The sequence below is a fragment of the Penicillium psychrosexuale genome (genome assembly GCF_028828465.1).
Source record: "Penicillium psychrosexuale strain IBT 29551 chromosome Unknown utg000002l, whole genome shotgun sequence".
Lineage (NCBI taxonomy): Eukaryota > Fungi > Ascomycota > Eurotiomycetes > Eurotiales > Aspergillaceae > Penicillium > Penicillium psychrosexuale.
This window is the reverse complement of record NW_026643187.1, coordinates 6,805,341-6,824,555: the sequence shown is the minus strand read 5'-3', so window position 1 is coordinate 6,824,555 and position 19,215 is coordinate 6,805,341. Positions and strand designations below refer to the sequence as shown.

The window sequence follows — 19,215 nt, the reverse complement described above, 5'->3', positions numbered from 1 at the left end:
TCATCCCCACATGCTGCCGCTATAGTTCGCAATGTGTATACTGTTTTATCACACGCCTACTAGGAGATCTGAAGTTTACAAGAAAGCCAATCGAAGGCGTTTAGAGGTCGATAATATTGGGCAAGAATTACTGGCTCGACGTGCTTACGCCAATAACTAACAAGAAATGCATACGATTCTGGTGAGACAGCGTGGTCAAATTCTCGGAGGCTGGTCACTGCGAATCCTAAAGGGATATGAGTTTCAAGAAACTGTTTGGGACCAACTCCATAATTGTGTGGAACCCATTTGTCATTTCATTTTATGACTATTTTTCGAATTGAACCATGACCCCCGGTCTTTCCTTGAAAGCCTTAACGCCAGGACCTGCTTATGCAACATACCGAAGCCGTTATCTGTGTGTATTTGTTTAAACGTTCTCGAATTGAACATCATCCTGATCCATTCCAGAAGCTGGGTCATCTTCTGACTCGTAAGGATCATCGGCTCCTGGTGGCAACTCTGCCTTAGCATTGTCCATCGCATTAGAGTACTGACTGTGGGTTGCCTCGGGCTTCAGTTCCCAGGTCATCGCGAAATCACCAGCCTTGACAAGGTGCGCAACCATCTCCAAAGTCTGCTTGAGATATGCCTCCGGCTGTGCCAATCGGGCCTTGAGTGTCTTAAAGGGCCAGTATTTGAATTCGCGGAAGCATTGGAAGATAAGATCCAGAAGCTCGTTTTGCGGCATGCGGGTGGATTTGTTCTCTTGGGATTTTCCTTTGGAAGGTCGTGTGGCTTGCTGTAGACGAAGTAAGTAATCTAGCCTAAAAAAGAAAGGGAACTTGCAAAGACTTACCACAAATTGACCCCTTTCGGTGGGAAGAGCATGGCGCGCCTGGATGATCTTCCCGGGAATCTTATCAATGAAGACAGTTTCCTTGCGAGGTTTCAGAGCTTCCAGCGCCCGCTTCTCGGATATCCGTCGGAATTCTTCATTCTCCACGGGAAGGCAATTGAATTCTTCACTGACCGCGCCGGCGAGGGCAGTGTGTTCTAAGAATTGTGAGCAAATACAACTCGCCAGGTAGGCAGTGGCACATACTTGGTATCGTCTTTCGCACATAAGGCTCCCATCTTTTGCCCTGTTCCCGCCGCTTCGCTTCACGTTTTTGGGCTTCGTATAGAACCGAGCGCGTTTCGCCGAATGTAGCCATCCGGTTCTCGACGCCGGGGATATCCTTCTCGGTGAATACGTACGTATTGTGGGTGAGGTGTGATCCAGTGCCTGATGGGTCGACCGTTTGACGCTGGAGTGTGTAGTCCTTGGGAATCTCCCGATTATCTGGGCGATCATGTAGGCGCAAACTGACCTGGCAAACGGACGCATGTCAGAATCCGCCAGGCACACTGCATACGCATGTTTCCACTTACTCTTTTGATGTCATTCGGTGTCCCCTCCACTCTCATAGTGCCAAGCTCAATCTCCTCGTCATCGTCCAGATGGGCCCAGTGCTCCCACAGCGACCGAGGCAGACGGGAAAGCCACACATTCTGACCTGCTTGTGAAAAGTCTAAATCCCCAGCATCTTCATAAAGGTCTTCTTCATCAATGTCTCGAAGGGCAATATCCTTGCTGTCGGGGTCTTGTTTGAAGTACGGGCGATCCGGGTCTTGCTTGACCTGCGCCATACTGGATGTGAGGTGGCTCGAGGACAGTCGGAATTCAGGGGAATTGACGGTGTGTCAAATGCGACCGTCAATGCGCTACTGGATTTATTGGGAAAGAGGGTGGTGGATGTGGTTATAAGCGCGTTCTTGAGCGATGAAGTCCGCGCCACCCAAGTCTGGAGCTATTCACTCAACTTGATATGGTAGGCGGTGAGAGCTAGCTTTCTTTGTATGACGATGTCCTTTTCAACGTCACCTAGTATTGCACTGGCTGTATGGCTAGTAGTAATTCATATAATCAATTTCAATGCGATCATAAATCAAGACTTACCTAGGTAGTATTCCTAAGCGTTCAACTGAGCGAAATCTTGAACCTTCTTGAGTCATCCTCTGGTAACTTGGTGTCATAACAATCATCATACTCGACAACTATCCTGCTACCAATAGCACGCCTCTAGCAACTGTGAGTAGTTGCTATTGAATATATCAATATCACTTACCAGTTCACCGTACCCAGCCCAAGCCGGATAATGAATTTCGACTCACTCTTATATGAGAGACTGACCAAACCGTTAAACGATACTGGCCGCGGACCAGAAAATTCAATAATGGAAGAAGAGAAGGCTGGACAACAATTTTCCAGTCTAGTGACAGATTATATTTATGGGCACGGATGTTCAATGATGTTGAAGAAATATCGCACTTAATCCATTGGGGTTGTTTCCAATACAGTGACTCTCCACCCAGATCAGCAAATAGGTCGAAGTTAGCTAGCAATCCTTGCCACTTACAAACAAGCTCTTTCGTACAGGTTTCCAAGCCAAGCCCATCCGAAACACCATCTTCATATTTGCTGTGCAGCGCGCCTTTCCTCTGCACAGCTATTCCATAAACAGCACCCGGGTTCTATTACACTACCTAGTGAGCTAATACTCTAAGTATAGATCCCAAGGCTGAACTTACTTCAACATATACAGTAGAGGATATACCCCGGCGCAGTTTGGTATATCCCTTTGACACCATATCAGCATCATCAAAGAAAACCGTGCTTCTTTGACAGTTTGTATCCATGAGGTATTTGCTTTCTTATATCGTCCAAGGGATGCTCCCAAGAAGAAATAACCTGGGTTTATCTTCTGCTATCACCCAGAGTTACCGTCTATCTAGATCCTGGCATTGGTAAGCTCGAGCAGACGATGTGATTCTCTTCGTTTACGTATTTTACAGATTCGTCTTATCATTCTATGAGAAAATCAATTACTTCAAAAAACGACTCGGAGAAAGAGTCTGAGATAAACTTTGAGAAAGACGTTGAAAAAGACTACCAACTACTAAAAACGATGCTTACGTAGGTTGACGACCTCGTATCACTTGCTGCATCTCCTAGAATATCTCAGACATCTTGTCTTGTATGCTTCTTTAGCCAGTCAAGCACAGTGCGGTACCACAAGAGTAAATTCTCGGGGCTCCGGATCTGATGACCCTCATCCGGAAATATGAGGAGAGCACTCTCAACTGACTGCAGATTCAGAGTGTTGAATGCAGCCAGGGCTTCAGAGACAGGATGCTGCCGATTTAGTGCTCCGTGGATGATCAATTGTGGCGTCTTTCAGTTCCCGGCATGTTGTGCAGGGTCCCATTTTCTCCACTCCTCTGGGCTCACCCAAGGCGGTCCACCCAGTCCATGGAAAATCGAATGTTGTGTGCTGCTGGCTAGATGAGAGAGCAGGTTGAAGGTGCCATTATCTGCGATCAATGCCTTGAACCTGCGGCCCAAGTCGTGACCTTGCATCCAGTTGACCATGTAGCCTCCATAACCGAGACCGAGTGCCACTGCACGCTCGGTATCGACGTACTCGAGGTACTGGGAGATATAATCAAGGCCGTCTTCCAGGTCTTTGTACGGCTTTCCAGCCCATGAGCCTTGTATGGCATCAGTAAAGTCATGCCCGTAGCCCGTGCTTCCTGTCGGGTTTGGCGCCACGACGATATAACCTTGCGCGGCGAAAAGCGCGAGATTGCAGTGCATGTTCCAGCCTTGTTTCCAGCTATGCTGCGGACCATCATGAATGACACAGAGGAGGGGGTACTTTTGCTTTGGATTGAAGTACGGTGGTTTAATCACCCATGCATGGATCTTGTGCTCTTCGTCACACGGGAACCAGATTTCGTCAACCTGTCTTCCTGAAATACCAAATTTCTCTTCACCGAGGATGGATGGGCCACTGAGGGTTGGTGGTTGCGAAATTTCAGAATCTTGAGCCGGTAGATCTTTAATAACGACCTGCCTGCTTCTAACAAAGCTGTCGCAAGACACTAGAACCCGTTTTGATTTCCCGGGGAGGACTGAGACATCCATGACCGAACCAAACGGGATAAGACCGTCAAATAACTTCAAGTCGGCTGGAGTCGGTTGGTTCGGCCAAAGCTTCATAGTGAGGTAGTAAAGCACTTGACGTCCTCCTTGGTTGACCTGGATCAGTATAGATCCGTTGGAGACGTATGAAATTGCTGACGGGCTGAGGTTCCATTGTCCCCTGCCATCAGCGGAAGCAAATATCTCCGTGCTTTCCCCTGTCTGGAAATTCGTCACCAGTACAATTCGATTCTTGTCAGCGGCGTAACCATCCTCCTTCTTGCACAAGAGGGCCACGGTCCCGTTCTCATTCACGGTGGGAGAGCAGATGGCACCTCCCAAGCCACGGTATCGCCAAGCACGGTAGTATTCATCGGTTGGAGGTGATCCAGTCCAACTAATCATGGGACACAAGTAGCATGATGAGGTTGTCTGTGTCGATTGATCGGACCCGGGGTCTTTGGCGACAAAAGCAATGTGCCAAGTATCTTTGAAAAAGTCTAGAGAGTCATCATCTAACGATCCATTTAACTCAATATCTCCGAGCTTGAAGTATTCGATCAAGTTCGTCAAATGTGTCATTGTATATTGACCCTCTGGAGCCTGTGATGGGCGCACGAGTGCTCCGAACCATATCACATTCTTGGGGTGCTGAGCACTCCGCCCAGGGAGTGTAGTTTGTGGTTGGCTAGGAATAGGGGTATGTATCCCATCAGCAGGATTGAAAAGTGCTCCATTTGTATTGGCTTGGCCAACAACCGCAAAAGATAGATCATCATCACAGTCCTCCCTGAATGCAACAGACCCAACTTTGAGGTTCTGGACTGGCCCAGGAACAGTTCCTATGAGGTATTGGGCACTTTGAAGACGAGCATCCCTCACAACAAAGCGAGTGTGCCCATTTTCCATGACCTCCAGCCAGATGAGCTTTTCGCTGCGGCCGAGCCATCTGGGATAATTGGCATGAGGGTTGTCGGTGATAGCCCAGGATCTTGGTGTATCCATCTCCCGCACGCGAATCTGTGCGAACACGCTGTGCGATTGGAACGAATAACCCCGCTGTGTGTATACCGCGAGATTTCCAGATGCATCTGGGATAGGATGGCTGCATGTTGGCGCTTCTAGTAGGGCCCTTCATGGAATTTTGCTCAGCTAGAGACATGGAGTAGTAGAGATGGAACTTACTCGGGGGTAGACCTAACATTATGTATAGCCATAATGATATCCACTATCTGATTTCTGTGGTAGACAAAGGTCTTGGTCCTATCTGGAACGGCGAGGGGCTTTTCACAAGTGATATGTACCTTCAGGTATCAGTAAAATCCTAAGAAATTAGATAGTAACAGGGTAACGGTCATATATCACGTGTGTGAGATACTATGGACAGAATAACAAAGATAGGTTTGCTGCGACTCTAGGGTTTGACCCCCAACATGCCAGGTCCCGGCCACATGGCGCCAAGAATCACACCCGCGGGCCAAGGTCACATTGTCATCAAACTTGGACCTAGTCTCCTTCCGCATCCGGATGTAAACCGAGATTACATGCTCCGAGGCAACAAAGTACAATCAGCCTCCCCTATGAGCCCCTGCGGCAGCGGCATTCTTTTGTTGTAGCCCATGCCTATCTTGATATGCGATTTAAAGTGCTCATCCCTGTCCTGCTTTCATCGATTTATTACCAAAACACGAAATGATCCTGCGCTGGTACACTCTCGACAGTTAGACCCATAGCCTGACATTATTTACCTTATGTCCCTCCAGATTGCCTTGTCCTTTTGGGGTGCTTCTGTGAAAGGATCGGGGCCGTCGGGTAAATCTGCTCCATGTGGTCCGTGCATTGTAAAAAGAGCTAGGAAGAAAGCTTAGCCAATCAGGAAGAATACATCTATTTTACATCACCTCTACGGATAACAGCGCTATATTCTATCTACACCAAATTCCTTTCTTTACGACATGACTGTAAGATTCATATTAAATCTATATTAATTTCTAGCTTTGTGAAGGTCTGATTGAGTCCTCTCTAGCTACATGTAAACGAAATAGCACGTGTTACAATGTGCTGCATAAGAAACAACACATATGACTACGTCAATCTGTTAACAGCATTCGTATGGCAGTAAATTAGCGTACTTGGCATGCTAATTAATAAAGTGCTAGCAGAACAAAGAATCCTGAAGTGAGGCTTTCCCTGTAGCTGAATGTCTCTATTGTTTCAGTCCCTGCTTCATCCGAACTGCTAGTTATCAACTCCAAAATTTATCCGGTATGAGTTGGAGGACTTTGCGAATCGTCTTGACTAAGGATTGCAATGATTGGATTCAGCCATGGACCGGGCAGTGATGCTGCTAGTTCCTAGCAACGATTAATGGAGAAGGCTCTCAGTTGTGGCGGATTAGCACTGATTCAACTGTATTGGCCGGACTCCATACACATCCTCTATGCTGTGTGATTTACAAGCACAGACCTATAATCATTATATTAAATGGTTCAGTGGAGTATCGTCCGCTGAATCTAAGAATTAAAAGATGCACCCCCCTCGGAAATTAACAATTCCTATTTGGTTCGAGAAAGTTGGCGTTGACAATCACCAACCCGGCCAAGTTAGTCTGATAGGTCAAGGTACTCCATCCTTGACGCCAGGTAATACTACATTGATAACAATATCCTGTTGGCTTGCATGTCGGTTGGGGGGAAAGGCGAATTAGAGCAGCAAGTGACGAACAAATACCGATACAAGCAGTTTTCCGAGCCCGGAGAGATTAGGGCCGCTAATGTCCTGATACCACCCAAGGCGGAGCCATCTCAGACTAGTTAAAGCTCTAGGATGGTGTAGTCAAGGGCAAATGATCATTGGACCATGAATAAGGGAGATTGGACATATCAAGAACTATACTATACCATTCTCAGAACACTCACTAATGTGAATTATGGTGTGATTGTGGTCTCGGAACTCCTCGAGCAGAGCATCCCTTAGATATAAATTGCGATAGTCTCAATAGCTTGACTTGATATATCTCATGCGACTTTGACTACAATCAAATTGACCTGATAAATCTCTAAAGCCATGGCCCTTGAACTCATAAGGAGTGCTGTCTTTTTGCTTGCTCTTTACTTTCATGCTGTGCATGCATCTCCCAATGCAACTGAAATCTTCTCCTCGAACCGAAGTACCTTCAGTGTATTGACTTCTCGCGATGCGGAGGACTTCACTCTTCGGATTCTTCCTCTTGGGGCCTCTATTACAGCTGGCTATTTGTCCAGTGACAGCAACGGGTACCGGAAAGCTCTTCGTGCTCAGCTCCGCCATGCTGGCTGGGTAGTCAACATGGTTGGAAGTGTCTCCACCGGTACAATGCATGATAACGTATGTATTCTGCTTTCGAATAGGGCTCGAGCTTTTTGTTCTCATATAGAAAGAACGGGTGCTGATAATTCTCTAGAACCATGAAGGACACCCGGGCTATCGAATCGAGCAAGTACAAAGCGAGGCCAAGAAAAGCATTACCTCGAAGCCTAATCTTATTTTGATCAAGTAAGAGTCACTCTTGCCCTTTCTCCCTCGTCTACTTCATGCATCAAAGTGGCCACTAACCGACAACCTGTTGCAGTGCGGGTACAAACGATGCAACCCAGAAGTATCAGACAGATACGGCTGGTGATCGAATGGACACAATGATTGACTACTTGTACTCATCTGTTCCAAACGTTACCATCATCCTGTCGACGCTTCTACCGAACACCGCCCAGCCCGCCCTAGTTGGCCAGATCAGTGTTCAATATCGACGACTATATATGCGACGGAAGGCTGCGGGTGATAAGATTGTCATTGCAGATATGCAAAGTTTTATTTCCGTTGATGATCTTCAAGATGACACGCATCCGACCGATGATGGGTACATAAAGATGGCATCGATATGGTGGCCGGCCATTCAAGAAGCCCAGACCAATGGCTTTCTTACCCCTCCTGCGGACACAGACGTCAGCGACACATCGAGTTCAACCTGTGAGAAAACATTTGCCAGTGGCGAAAACAACTATGCACAGACGCAAAGAGGTAGTGGTACAGATGACGGCAATTACATACACAACTCGGAGGACAAGGGTCGAATTTTGAAGATCACTGCGGTAGGCAATATCCACGAGGGGATCAACTTTGCACAGCTGGTAAACACGGGCGGTGCGTACCGTGAAGGTGCATTAGATGAACTCATCCAAACTGTTGATGGCGCTGGAACTTATATGTATCTGAATAACAACAATGGGGAATTCGGCGATCCTGTCAAGATTGACGTCAAGGATAGTTGTTTGGCCAGAGGCAAGTCATTGTTCCCTGGAAGCGATTCCAAATTTACAGAGGACCAAATCTAACGCTACGCACATTTCATAGGCGTCCACTGGGGCGATGTCAATAATGACGGGCTAGACGATTTTATTTGCATCAGCCGTGAAGGTGCCATGTATGTCTCGATTAACAAGGGCGGCAATCCCCCTACATTTCAGTCCATCGGGCTCGTCATGGCTGCTCCTGGGAGTGGTCTGGCCCAGGAAAACGTCCGACTTGGTGATATTGATGGGGACGGGCGATTGGACTAGTAAGTCTACAGTCTCAATGTCTGCAAGCAATGAGACTAATTTTCATAGTTGCCTTATCCAACCGGATGGCGATATCCAATGCTGGCGGAATGGCGGTCAGAATGAAGCGCCCACCACAGAATATGGTGGCTATTGGCAGGATCTGGGTATTGTCTTCACTGGCAAGAATATGGGTAACATAACTGGAGTCCGCTTGGTTGACCTCAATGGTGATTTCCGCAGTGACTGGCTGTGGATGGATGACGAGGGCAAAGTTACCACCTATATTAACAATCGTGGTACAGGAAAAAACAGTCTTGTGCCTGATTGGGTCTCTGCGGGCGTTACTCATGCCGGTATGGGAGTGGAGGGGGCAAAGGAGCGCATCAAGTTTGGCTTGGTCTACGGAGGTAGTACCAAGGGCGCAGACTATGTTTACATCGAATCTGTCCAGACATCTCCAAGTACGGGTGGAGCAGCACCAATCTACAACCACTACACCCACGTTTGGAAGAACGTCGGATCTGGGGGAAGATATTTGAAAGGTATGAGCTTCCAATATAGTATCTTGTGGATGGCTCCTTTTAGGAATACTAACTCTTCCTCTATAGGCGATGGTGTTTACTACTGTGATATGCGCGGAACGGGGGCAGACGACTATGTAAGTTTGACTGACCTCAGCTGAATACTTCCAATATCAAGTGGTCTGATATTAGTTTACCACAAGATTTGGGTCTCCCCCGATGGAATTGGCTATCTTTACGGCAATATTCACAGCCCGCCAGTCTGGAGCCCAGAAGGTCCGAAGATCTTCGAAACAGGAAAGGAACGGAAAGCGATTCACTTGGCTGATTTCGATGGAGATGGCAAGGTAGATACTAACTTAACAATCCATTTCTTTTTCCAAGGGTCTCAGGCTAAAATTGATTACTAGTGTGATCTGTGGCTTGTGGATCGGGCCACCGGGGCAGCAGAAGTCTGGATTAACAATTGGAATTCCAAATCCGGTACAATGTCCTGGGACAAGCGTGGAATTGTCAGTGGGAGTGCCAAGTGTGTCCAGGGCTGGGGTGTTGGCCTCTATGATATTGGTCTCCGGTTCCATGACATTAAGTACATCTATGTCCTATCCGGCTTGATACGAGATTTCTAACATCTTCTTCTCTAGTGCCGACGGCCGTGCAGACTATCTGTGTATAGAGTAAGTATCTTGGCTGAGTTTCCATTGGCAATCTTCGGTGGTCTAACACAATATGTCTAATCTCAGGCCGGATGGACGTACAACAGGAGCTCTGAACAAAGGAGAGAACAACTTCGAGGATGTTGGCCAAATCAAGCATACCGAAGGATATGACCGTGCTAGTAAGTTGAGGATGGCATTTCACATTCTGCTCATCATGCTGATTGCCTTATTAGATCATAAATGGGCCGATGTGGACGGTATGGCTACCTCAGGTTGCGTCTTCTCATCTTGCTAACATGTGCACCAGGAGATGGCCTTCTGGACTTCTTGTGGGTGGATAAATTCAATGGAGATACCTCGGTATGGCTTTTGACACAACCTTCAGGATGAAACTAAAGCTTTCAACAGGTTTGGAAAAATAAAGGCCGAGTGGCAGATGGCAAGCTTGTCGGCGGCTCCACATTCGAATGGGAAGCCTTAGGAGCTCGTTATCAAGGGGCTGATCGTGGCGTATGTCACCATTCTGAGAAATCATTCGCATTTCACCTTAGGCATCCAGACTGACTTGATCCCAGGCGAATATGCATTTCCCAAATCTTGGTGGATTGGGTCGTGCTGATTACCATCAAGTTATCCCTCGCACAAATAAGGTAAGGTCCTCGGCTTGATCATATTTTCCTTGGCTCATATCGTTTCAGGCTTATACGTGGTTCAACGTGTGCTCGGGTGGTTCGGGAAAGGCCCTCGATGATGAGGATCCCTCAATTGATCCAGGTTTGCCGGCCTTGACAGTACCCCACCCCTTCTGGCCTCTTCCTCACAACTACATCTCATATGGAGACTCTTATGCTGCTGGGATCGGTGCCCATTGTGGCTGGATTATAGATGAATTCGATGAGAGTACAGAAGGAATAGATTGTCGCCGCTGCGAAGGATTGTATCCTTATCAACTTCTCAGCGCCGGTCCCGAGCTGAACGGTAAAGAACTTCGGTTCCCATCTTGTTCTGGGGCAGTGATTAATGATATGGAAAATGCGAACGCCAATGGCAGAGAAGGTCAAATCATATGGGTACGGGCCTTGGATTATTATAAATCAAGCGGTTGGGGAACACTGTCTATCGGCGGCAACGATCTTGGATTCGCAGATATTGTGATAAGTTGCATCCTCTGGTGGAACTCCAACAAATGTGACGCTGCTATGGGCCGGGCAGGCGCCAAGGTCAGAGATCCTGCGTTCAAACTGAAATTGGCTGATCTTTACAACAACATCTTGCTCGATGCTATGGGAGGGCGGCAACCTGAAAACCACGGGTTCTTGTTGGTTGTGACCGGGTATGCGCAGTTTTTCTACGACAAGGATGGTGAGTGTGACGAAAGTTATTTCTGGCGCGGGGGATACTTGAAACAGGAATTACGGATGAACGTGAACGCGCTTGTGGTGGAATTGAACAATGTCATCAAGGAAGCCGTCATCATTGCGCAAGATGCCTTCGGTGGCAACTATAAAACGGACTACAACATCAAATTCTTCGACACAGATGTCCTATTCGAAGGCCACCGCTTCTGTGAGCCTAACAAGGACTATCACGATAGCTGGTTCTTTGTGATACTTGGAGCTGATGCCCTAGCCGACGGTACAGTGGTTTCAGAGCCCTCAGCCACCGATGGAGGGATTGATACGACAACTTATTGGCAGAGTTGCCAGACAACAGATGCAGACATCTGGACGGACATGATTTGTGAGTATTCTAAGGCGGTGCATGATGGGACTCCAATGGGACAGGCGAATGTGACTGAGGATGGCGATGATTACAATGTCATGGTGCCACGGGAGGCTGCAAAAGTAATGCATCCGAAAACAGTAGGATACAAACAAATTTCGGACGGAATTTATAAGCTTGTGACGAGTCTTTAATGGATGAAATTATATAGCTGAGGGCGTCTGTGTCTCGGTGAGAAAGAGTTCAGGTCAGCACACACATCATATTCACGCAACATTCCATTAGAGACATGTATCCAAAGCTGCAAATAATTGATTCAATGCATAATTCAAATATGATGAAGTTCAAAATTCATGAAGAATGAAACTTGTGATATGATCTGCCGCCAATTTTTGCCGAACCCGAGGAAGTTTCCTTTGGGTGGCCGTTGCCTAACAATATCTTAGTACGGAGTATAACATCGCTAGAACCATTTCATTCCAGACTAAATGCTCCGTGCAGTGCAGTCGGCTGATCGATCAGGCTCGCAACTCATCAGATGCCAAGCTCTGTACTCCGTACGGAGTAAGCGGCTGGCGAAGACAGTCTATTTCTAGCTCTATATGAAACTACTATAATTAGATCTCGTAAGACCAGATTTACCTGTGTTATGGCCAGATTAGATGAGTTTCATTGTTCTGTCTCTCTAGGACTGTATACATCCAGCCAGCTCTTATCGATAACAGTAGCTCGGATGTCCCCACTACTCCGCGTCCAACAACTCTCTTGACAACCTCTCTTCCACTCACTCGACCAGCATGGCTTCCCAAAAGATGACCAACGCCCTAGCGGGCATCGAAACAAACCCGCACCAGCCAACAAAGCTACACCAATACACCGAGCTCCTCAACGAGATGGTAGCAACCTCCAGCGGCCACGAACTCGCCCAAGATCTAGTCTACTACCTAGACTCAATCCTCAGCGAAGAAGTGAGCATCGTCGCTGCCCGCCCCCTCCTCGACGCCTTCATCACAGTCATCCAATCCCTCGACCCGGAAACAAAAATAAAAGTCGGCCAGCACGCCATCACCCTCCTCCACACGCGCTCCGCCTCCGTCGAAGAACAAGACTCGCAGATCCGCGAGATCCTCGCAGATGCCTACGAATCCCAGGAAGACTACACAGCCGCCGCCCGCACCCTACAGGGCATTCACATCGACAGCTCGCAGCGCCTAGTCTCAGACGCCGCCAAAGCCCGCCTCTGGATCCGCATCGTGCGCTACTACCTCGAAGACGACGACACCACCAACGCTGAAGCCTTCCTCAACCGCATCAAGAACCTCCCCTCCAAAATAGAGGACCACGATGCGAAGCTCTACTTCCAGCTCTCCCAGGCCCGCATCCTCGATGCCCGCCGCCGCTTCCTTGACGCCGCCCAGGAATACTTCAACGTGAGTCTTGCGCCGGGCGTCGACGAAGAAGACCGCCTGACGGCCCTATCCGCGGCGATCCGCTGTGCTGTCCTTGCGCCTGCCGGTCCGCAGCGCTCCCGCTCCCTCGCTCGTCTGTACAAAGATGACCGCACGCCCTCCGTTGAGGAATTCGGCATCTTGGAGAAGATGTTCCTGGACAGGCTGCTTACAGCGGACGAAGTCGCCGCGTTCGCGAAGAAACTTGCGCCGCACCAGCTCGCTGTTACGGCGGACGGCACGACCGTTCTCGACAAGGCGGTTATCGAGCACAATCTCGTGGCGGCGAGCAAGCTGTATGAGAATATCCACGTTGATGACCTGGGCTCGATTCTGGGGTTGCAGTCTTCGGGCGATGTCTCTGCTGGCGAGAAGGCGGAGGCTTATGCCGCGCGCATGGTTGAGCAGGGACGGCTACGTGGCCGGATTGATCAGATTGATGGGGTTATCTCGTTTGATGCTGACACTCTCGGTGGCTCCTCTGCGAGTGCTTCTAACGGGACGAAGCTGAGGCAGTGGGATCTCGGTGTGCAGGATCTTGCGGAGGATGTGGAACGGGTTGCGACTAGTATCTCTGATCAGTTCCCGGTATGTCTTTCCTTCTGTCTGAGGTTGGGTATTGGCTAATATTTGATTCTAGGAATTTGCCACGAGCCAGATGGTGCACTGAATGATCTGCTCTACCTCGTCTGTGTATCCTGATGAAAGATCTACGAACTCATGCCTTATACTACTCTTGCATATCCTTTTAGCCTGTCCGAGAAATGGAAAATCACGCTCGATTGCTGATATACGTTGCATCTGTCTCTCGAGTACTATACTTAATTAAAATACTGTCGTTGCAAAGCGAAAGCCGTGGCTTCATAGACTTGTCTGTCAACTCACGTACTTCTGAATGTTTTTGATCAACTCGATAAATAAATACTACAATCTTGGTATAAATATCGTAACAAGTAAGGTATAGTATGAATTATTAGGATAAACCGAAGAAAGCCATTGTGTACATAGGTAAATCGTATATGTATGAACATAAAGTGGAGGAAAGGTGGCATACTAACATGCCCGCTCTGCATCCTCTTCACCCTCTGTTTAGTCCTATTACGATATCCGGTAGGCCATTTCCGACCTAGCTATAGCTGGAGAACCATAGCCGAAGCAGATTCGGCTTTCCTCCAAGAGAAATAAACCCCATTCACTCCAATGTCCCGTCCCAAAAACAGAAGACAAAAAAATCATCACATCGTAACGGCGTAAATACACAGTACACCACCTCAGTGGTTCAGCCTCGTAGTAGAATCATTCCCCGGAATGATAGAAATATCCGTTTGAACATTGATTGTCTGCGGATGGATATCATCACCAAGGTAACCAGGCGGCTTGCTCTCGATCTGCGCATTATACATCTTAGCATACTCGAGATCGGGCGAGCGCGGACCAGAATTCGACAAGAACAAAGAATTCGTGTAATCGGTATTGATATACGCCGGACCCGTTCCATTGCGCGAGGTAGTCAGCTTAAACGCCGGGAACAGACCGCGGATAATCGGCAAGTTGGAGCAGATCAGACCAACGGCAGGCTCGATGTGCGTCCACAGCGTCGCCTGGTAGACGGTGAAGGTTGGGTCGGACGGGCTGATCCAGAAGAGCACGACGATGCGGTAGATGCTGGCGAAGCAGACGAAGGTGCCGAGAGCGAATACCCCGTTTAGGGCGAGCTTGTCTTGCCATGCGCGGTGGAGGTTCCAGATCATTGGGATGGGCAGGACGAGGATCACGAAGTCCATGACTACGTTGAAGGCTTGGTTGACGACGATGAATTCTTTCGCGTTGAAACATGTTCCTTTCGTGCTGTGGTCCCAGTAGGAGCGTAAGGGTCGGCATTGTCCGGCGCACGCGAGGAAGATTCCTGTGCCCCACGCGGCGATTAGGCAGTTTATGCCGAAGCTGACTTTTTGGAACTTTGGGGTTGCGAAGATGCGGCGGTAGAAGCAGATGATGGAGATTTTGATAGAAGGGCTGAGGAGGAAGTAGGTGAATTGGTTGGCGAGGAAGATCTAGCGGTGTTAGGTTGGGTTGTTGATATTGGATATTGCGGGGTATGTACCTTCCAGTAGTTCACGAGGGTATCGGGGGAGAGATCCGCGATATGGACTCCATTGCCTCCGATTGTACACCCTGATAGCCGTTAGTATACGGATGAATTCCTGTCGGTGGAGTCATACTTACAAAGAATCAGCTCGATCAACATGCCAATGAGGAGCACCATGGACAGCATGCTCAGATAATCATCGACGCCGAACCCGACTCTCCTGCGAATGCGAGCAAAGACACGCAGCACCAGCGAGATCAGGCACAGAGCGACCAAGACCGAAACGATCTCAATCATCTGCCAACCCCTCTTGCTTGGCGCCATTGTACTTTGAATATGCAACCCAATATTGAATGAGTGAGCTGCAACCGAACAAAAAGGTATGGTATGTATGAATAAGAAAGGAATGAATGGGAAACACAATCTCTGGGCGTTCCTCCGATATAAAACATGTACCACGCGAGTGTCCAGATCAGTCCGGGGCCCTGGAACCCTAGGCTAGCTCGAGATTCCACATTCCCATTGTTCTATCCACTCACACGCAACCCCTAGTGGCCGATCGTTGTCCTAATGGGGATCTGGTTCGTGCGGCATACGCGACTGAACCACGTGGATGATGCAATGAGATCCATCACAAGTTTCTGAAGAGAAGTGTAGACCCTCTTTCTGATTTTTGGGTCTTTGGGGATGTATCGTGTAGACCATACAATGGCATACAAAGCATAGCTTCTTTCAAGGAATGACAAATGCTTTCTCAACAGAATATGCCAGTGGATCCAAGCAGGGGCTGTTAGCCACTATATTAGGAAGGGATATCCCTGCGATCGCCATCTGATACCAGCTGAGACTGAATCATGCGAACTTTGAGACGATTGAAACCTTGCAAGGATCAACTATTGGACTATTGTCTTTAGACTATGTATCCATATTCGCACTTAGATCGTACTCCATATATCCTCATGGATCTGTATGTGCACACTCCGTCTCCGTACTGCATACATATTCATGTATGACCTCCACAGACTGAAAAGCCATCCGGACGCCACTATGGTCTCACCCACAGTGCACTTCTCTCCCAGTTCTCGGTTAAACTTACAATGTAGATCCCGAGTCAATAGCGTCGAAAATCCACGCTATTAAACAGCCGAGGCGAAGTTTAACTTAACACGCTACTGCGAACGCATCCAAATACAGAAGGTGGCGGGGTAAATGCACATCCTATATCGTATGAAGACAGGCCACACCGGAGTGGGTTCTTCAGATAGCTGGTTAGGGCGCTCTTTTAAGCCCAATTGCGCGCAGTGGACCTGAATCCCACAATCTTCAGTTACCTCATAACTTGTCGATCACTGGATACCCCTGAATGTGCCGATTTGTGTACAGTATATGGACGAAATCTGTATAAAAATTAGCATTAGACGGTGGAAAGCGATCAAATAATGGTCGCATATCGCGGAATAGTTCCATTAGGCAACGCGGTGCCTAAAGATCGTCCGCAATCAGCTCCGAATTCAGTGGATTCAATTGTTAGCGGAATGAGATAGGATACAATGCATGTAAAGGAGTAAACATATTCATGCCGAGGCTAATACTGCGTCTATTATCTCCTACAACAACCTGCATACCTCCTATACCTCCTATACTCATCCTCCTATCTCTACCCTACCTCTCCTACCCCATACCCCACCATGACAAACTCAACCAACCCCGGATTCACCGTCCCCCTCCTCATAAACGGCCATGAAGAAACAACGCCCAACACCTTCCTAGTAACAAGCCCCTACACCAACACGACCATCTGGACCGCCTCGGCCGCAACACCCCAAGATGCAATCCGCGCCGTCGAAGCCGCCTCCGCCGCCTTCCCCTCGTGGTCGCAGACCAAACCAACCGTGAGGCGCGACATCCTCCTCAAAGCCGCCGATCTCCTCGAAGCCCGCCTCGACATAAACGCCGAGTACATGCGGCAAGAAATGGGCGCGGACGTCGGCGCCTCCGCGGGATTCGTCGTCCCGCTCGCCGTGCGCATGCTCCGCGAAGTCGCGAGCCGCATTACGTCGATATGCGGCAGTGTGCCGGTCGTCGAGACGGAGGGACAGAGTGCGATTGTTTTTAAGGAGGCGATGGGTGTTATTCTGGGGATTGTGCCGTGGTGGGTACTGGTTCCCGAGAACTTTATTTCCTATATCGACCTCGGGTGTGGAAAATGCTAGTTATTGATAGCAGGCTGATTATATTATTGGGTCTACAGGAACGCGCCCTATGTGTTCGGCATCCGCTCTGCGGCTTGTGCCCTCGCGGCTGGTAACACGACGGTCCTTAAATCTTCTGAGCTAACTCCCCGCTGCTACTGGGCTATCGGCCGTGCCTTTGAGGATGCTGGTCTTCCCGCTGGCTGTTTGAATATTATTCACTGCGCCCCGCAGGATGCCCCCGAGGTCGTCAATGCCATGATCGAGCACGAGGCCGTGCGCAAGATCAATTTCACTGGTAGCACAGCTGTTGGTCGGAAGATTGCGCGCGCCTGCGGTCAGAATCTCAAGCCTTGTCTCATGGAACTAGGCGGGAAGAATAGCTCGATTGTTTGTCGGGATGCTGATTTGCAGACTGCGGTGCAGGGAGTGTTGGCGGGTGCATTCTTGAATGTGAGTTACATGTCGCACGTCGCACATCTATATCTGTCTCGGGTCAAGGCTAACCTATCTTCCTCCGTGTTAGTCCGGCCAGATCTGCATGGCAACCGATCGAATCCTCGTCCACACCTCCATCCTCCCAGCCTTCACAGAAGCCCTGCAAAAGGCCCTCGCAGCTGGCGCAGCAGCCTCAGCCCTCCCCCCAACGCTCGTCAACACAGCCTCCAAGACCCGCGTCGAAGCTCTCATCGCCAGCGCCGTCTCCGCAGGCGCACACTTCATCTCCGGGTCTGCGGACAGCGTCCCCACCGACTCGGGGGTGCGGATGGCGCCCGCCGTCCTGGGCGGCGTGACGGAAGATATGGCGCTATGGCAGGAGGAGTCGTTCGCGTCCGTTGCGGCGTGTATGCCCTTCGACAGCGAGGACGAGGCGATCCGTCTCGCGAATGGGAGTGGGTATGGACTTTCGGCGTCTGTGTTCACGGAGGATCTGCGGAGGGGCTTGGCGATGGCTAGACGCATTCAATCTGGGTATGTTGGGTGTTCCAGATCTGGATTCGGGTTTGAGTGGATCTGTGCTGACTTTTGCAGGGCGGTTCATATTAATAGCATGACGATCCATGATGAGCCGGCTCTTCCTCATGGCGGTGTGAAGAATAGTGGCTGGGGCCGGTTCAATACTGATGAGGGATTGAATGAGTTCTTGGTTACGAAGAGTGTTACCTGGATGGATTAGGCTTTTGTATTTTTGGATCTGGCATAAGTGGTTTGATTCATTAGAAAATGTACACCATAATCCATCAGCGTGTCCATTATATCCCAACAGCCCACTCGTCTCGGACGAGATCCGGTTTGACGGTTTTCTCGGTGGGTATTGACCCGAGCGACCGCAGGAAGATTCCTAATAAGCAAATGCGAGGTTGAGCTCAACGACAATAAGGTCTGGTGAAGTGTAAATCCATGAAGCTTCTCTCCAAGTGTATATACAGAAGACCAAAAAGGTCGGCATTTGAAGCGAAAAACACCAATCGACGCACGGGGATCCATGAGGTCATCGGCCCCACCGAGGCATTTCCCATCCCCGGATTAGGTCAGCCCCACCTTGGTATTCCACCAATCAGCAGCCACGTGTTCCTCAGCCGGCAACTGCTTTTGCCTCTTTCTGGCCATTTCCAAGGCCCCTAGGTTGGCCATTTGATATCGCAGGCATCGCTGGGATATAAAGTCCATATTATACACATCTGTACACTATATATATGGGTGTAGCTGGATTACATGTCTCCCCACTTGCAAGGATTCAACTTAAGTGGTACTTTCTCCTCATCATGCCACATACCCGTGGACAATTCGGATACTTCGGCCGCGATTGTTATTCCGAGGTTGACACCTGTTACTGTAAAGACCGAGGAAGCCGGAATTCGATGTATATTTATTGTATTTGTTTCTAAACCACCGGTCTAGTTGCAAAATAGTCTAATTCCGTCGACTATGGACCTATCCAATTCCTCCTTCTCAGCCCTTGAAAAGACTGGAATGTGACACAAAGACGCATGTGAAAAT

At 49.0% G+C, this 19,215-nt stretch overlaps 7 protein-coding genes across 7 annotated transcripts; 3 read left to right on the top strand and 4 right to left on the bottom strand.

Annotated features, from left to right (window-relative positions):
- Positions 1 to 409: 409 nt before the first annotated feature.
- N7518_003692 (transcription factor IIF subunit TFG2) lies at positions 410 to 1,671 on the bottom strand (the record flags this gene model as incomplete). Its single annotated transcript, XM_057184619.1, has 4 exons — positions 410 to 781; positions 839 to 1,035; positions 1,085 to 1,352; positions 1,414 to 1,671. 4 exons carry the CDS (start codon positions 1,669 to 1,671, stop codon positions 410 to 412), a joined length of 1,095 nt encoding a protein of 364 aa, XP_057046069.1.
- Positions 1,672 to 2,220: 549 nt separating this feature from the next.
- On the bottom strand, positions 2,221 to 2,721 carry N7518_003691 (uncharacterized protein; the record flags this gene model as incomplete). Its single annotated transcript, XM_057184618.1, has 2 exons — positions 2,221 to 2,556; positions 2,614 to 2,721. Coding segments are annotated over 2 exons (444 nt in total), but the record flags the coding sequence as incomplete, so codon positions are not given.
- A 322-nt stretch (positions 2,722 to 3,043) lies between these two features.
- N7518_003690 (acylamino-acid-releasing enzyme) lies at positions 3,044 to 5,223 on the bottom strand (the record flags this gene model as incomplete). The annotated part of the gene is made up of 3 exons (XM_057184617.1): positions 3,044 to 3,256; positions 3,314 to 5,138; positions 5,192 to 5,223. 3 exons carry the CDS (start codon positions 5,221 to 5,223, stop codon positions 3,044 to 3,046), a joined length of 2,070 nt encoding a protein of 689 aa, XP_057046067.1.
- A 1,849-nt stretch (positions 5,224 to 7,072) lies between these two features.
- N7518_003689 (uncharacterized protein) lies at positions 7,073 to 11,679 on the top strand (the record flags this gene model as incomplete). The annotated part of the gene is made up of 15 exons (XM_057184616.1): positions 7,073 to 7,372; positions 7,449 to 7,540; positions 7,617 to 8,311; positions 8,396 to 8,600; positions 8,650 to 9,125; positions 9,192 to 9,241; positions 9,308 to 9,451; positions 9,515 to 9,693; positions 9,749 to 9,781; positions 9,848 to 9,942; positions 9,997 to 10,020; positions 10,071 to 10,123; positions 10,172 to 10,273; positions 10,339 to 10,413; positions 10,462 to 11,679. 15 exons carry the CDS (start codon positions 7,073 to 7,075, stop codon positions 11,677 to 11,679), a joined length of 3,741 nt encoding a protein of 1,246 aa, XP_057046066.1.
- Positions 11,680 to 12,282: 603 nt separating this feature from the next.
- N7518_003688 (PCI domain-containing protein) lies at positions 12,283 to 13,603 on the top strand (the record flags this gene model as incomplete). The annotated part of the gene is made up of 2 exons (XM_057184615.1): positions 12,283 to 13,521; positions 13,574 to 13,603. The coding sequence occupies 2 exons, from the start codon at positions 12,283 to 12,285 to the stop codon at positions 13,601 to 13,603; spliced, it is 1,269 nt and encodes a 422-aa protein (XP_057046065.1).
- Positions 13,604 to 14,204: 601 nt separating this feature from the next.
- Positions 14,205 to 15,346, bottom strand: N7518_003687 (uncharacterized protein; the record flags this gene model as incomplete). The annotated part of the gene is made up of 3 exons (XM_057184614.1): positions 14,205 to 14,987; positions 15,038 to 15,108; positions 15,160 to 15,346. The coding sequence occupies 3 exons, from the start codon at positions 15,344 to 15,346 to the stop codon at positions 14,205 to 14,207; spliced, it is 1,041 nt and encodes a 346-aa protein (XP_057046064.1).
- A 1,364-nt stretch (positions 15,347 to 16,710) lies between these two features.
- On the top strand, positions 16,711 to 18,391 carry N7518_003686 (aldehyde dehydrogenase; the record flags this gene model as incomplete). The annotated part of the gene is made up of 4 exons (XM_057184613.1): positions 16,711 to 17,174; positions 17,274 to 17,667; positions 17,741 to 18,186; positions 18,247 to 18,391. The coding sequence occupies 4 exons, from the start codon at positions 16,711 to 16,713 to the stop codon at positions 18,389 to 18,391; spliced, it is 1,449 nt and encodes a 482-aa protein (XP_057046063.1).
- Between the last annotated feature and the right edge of the window lie 824 nt (positions 18,392 to 19,215).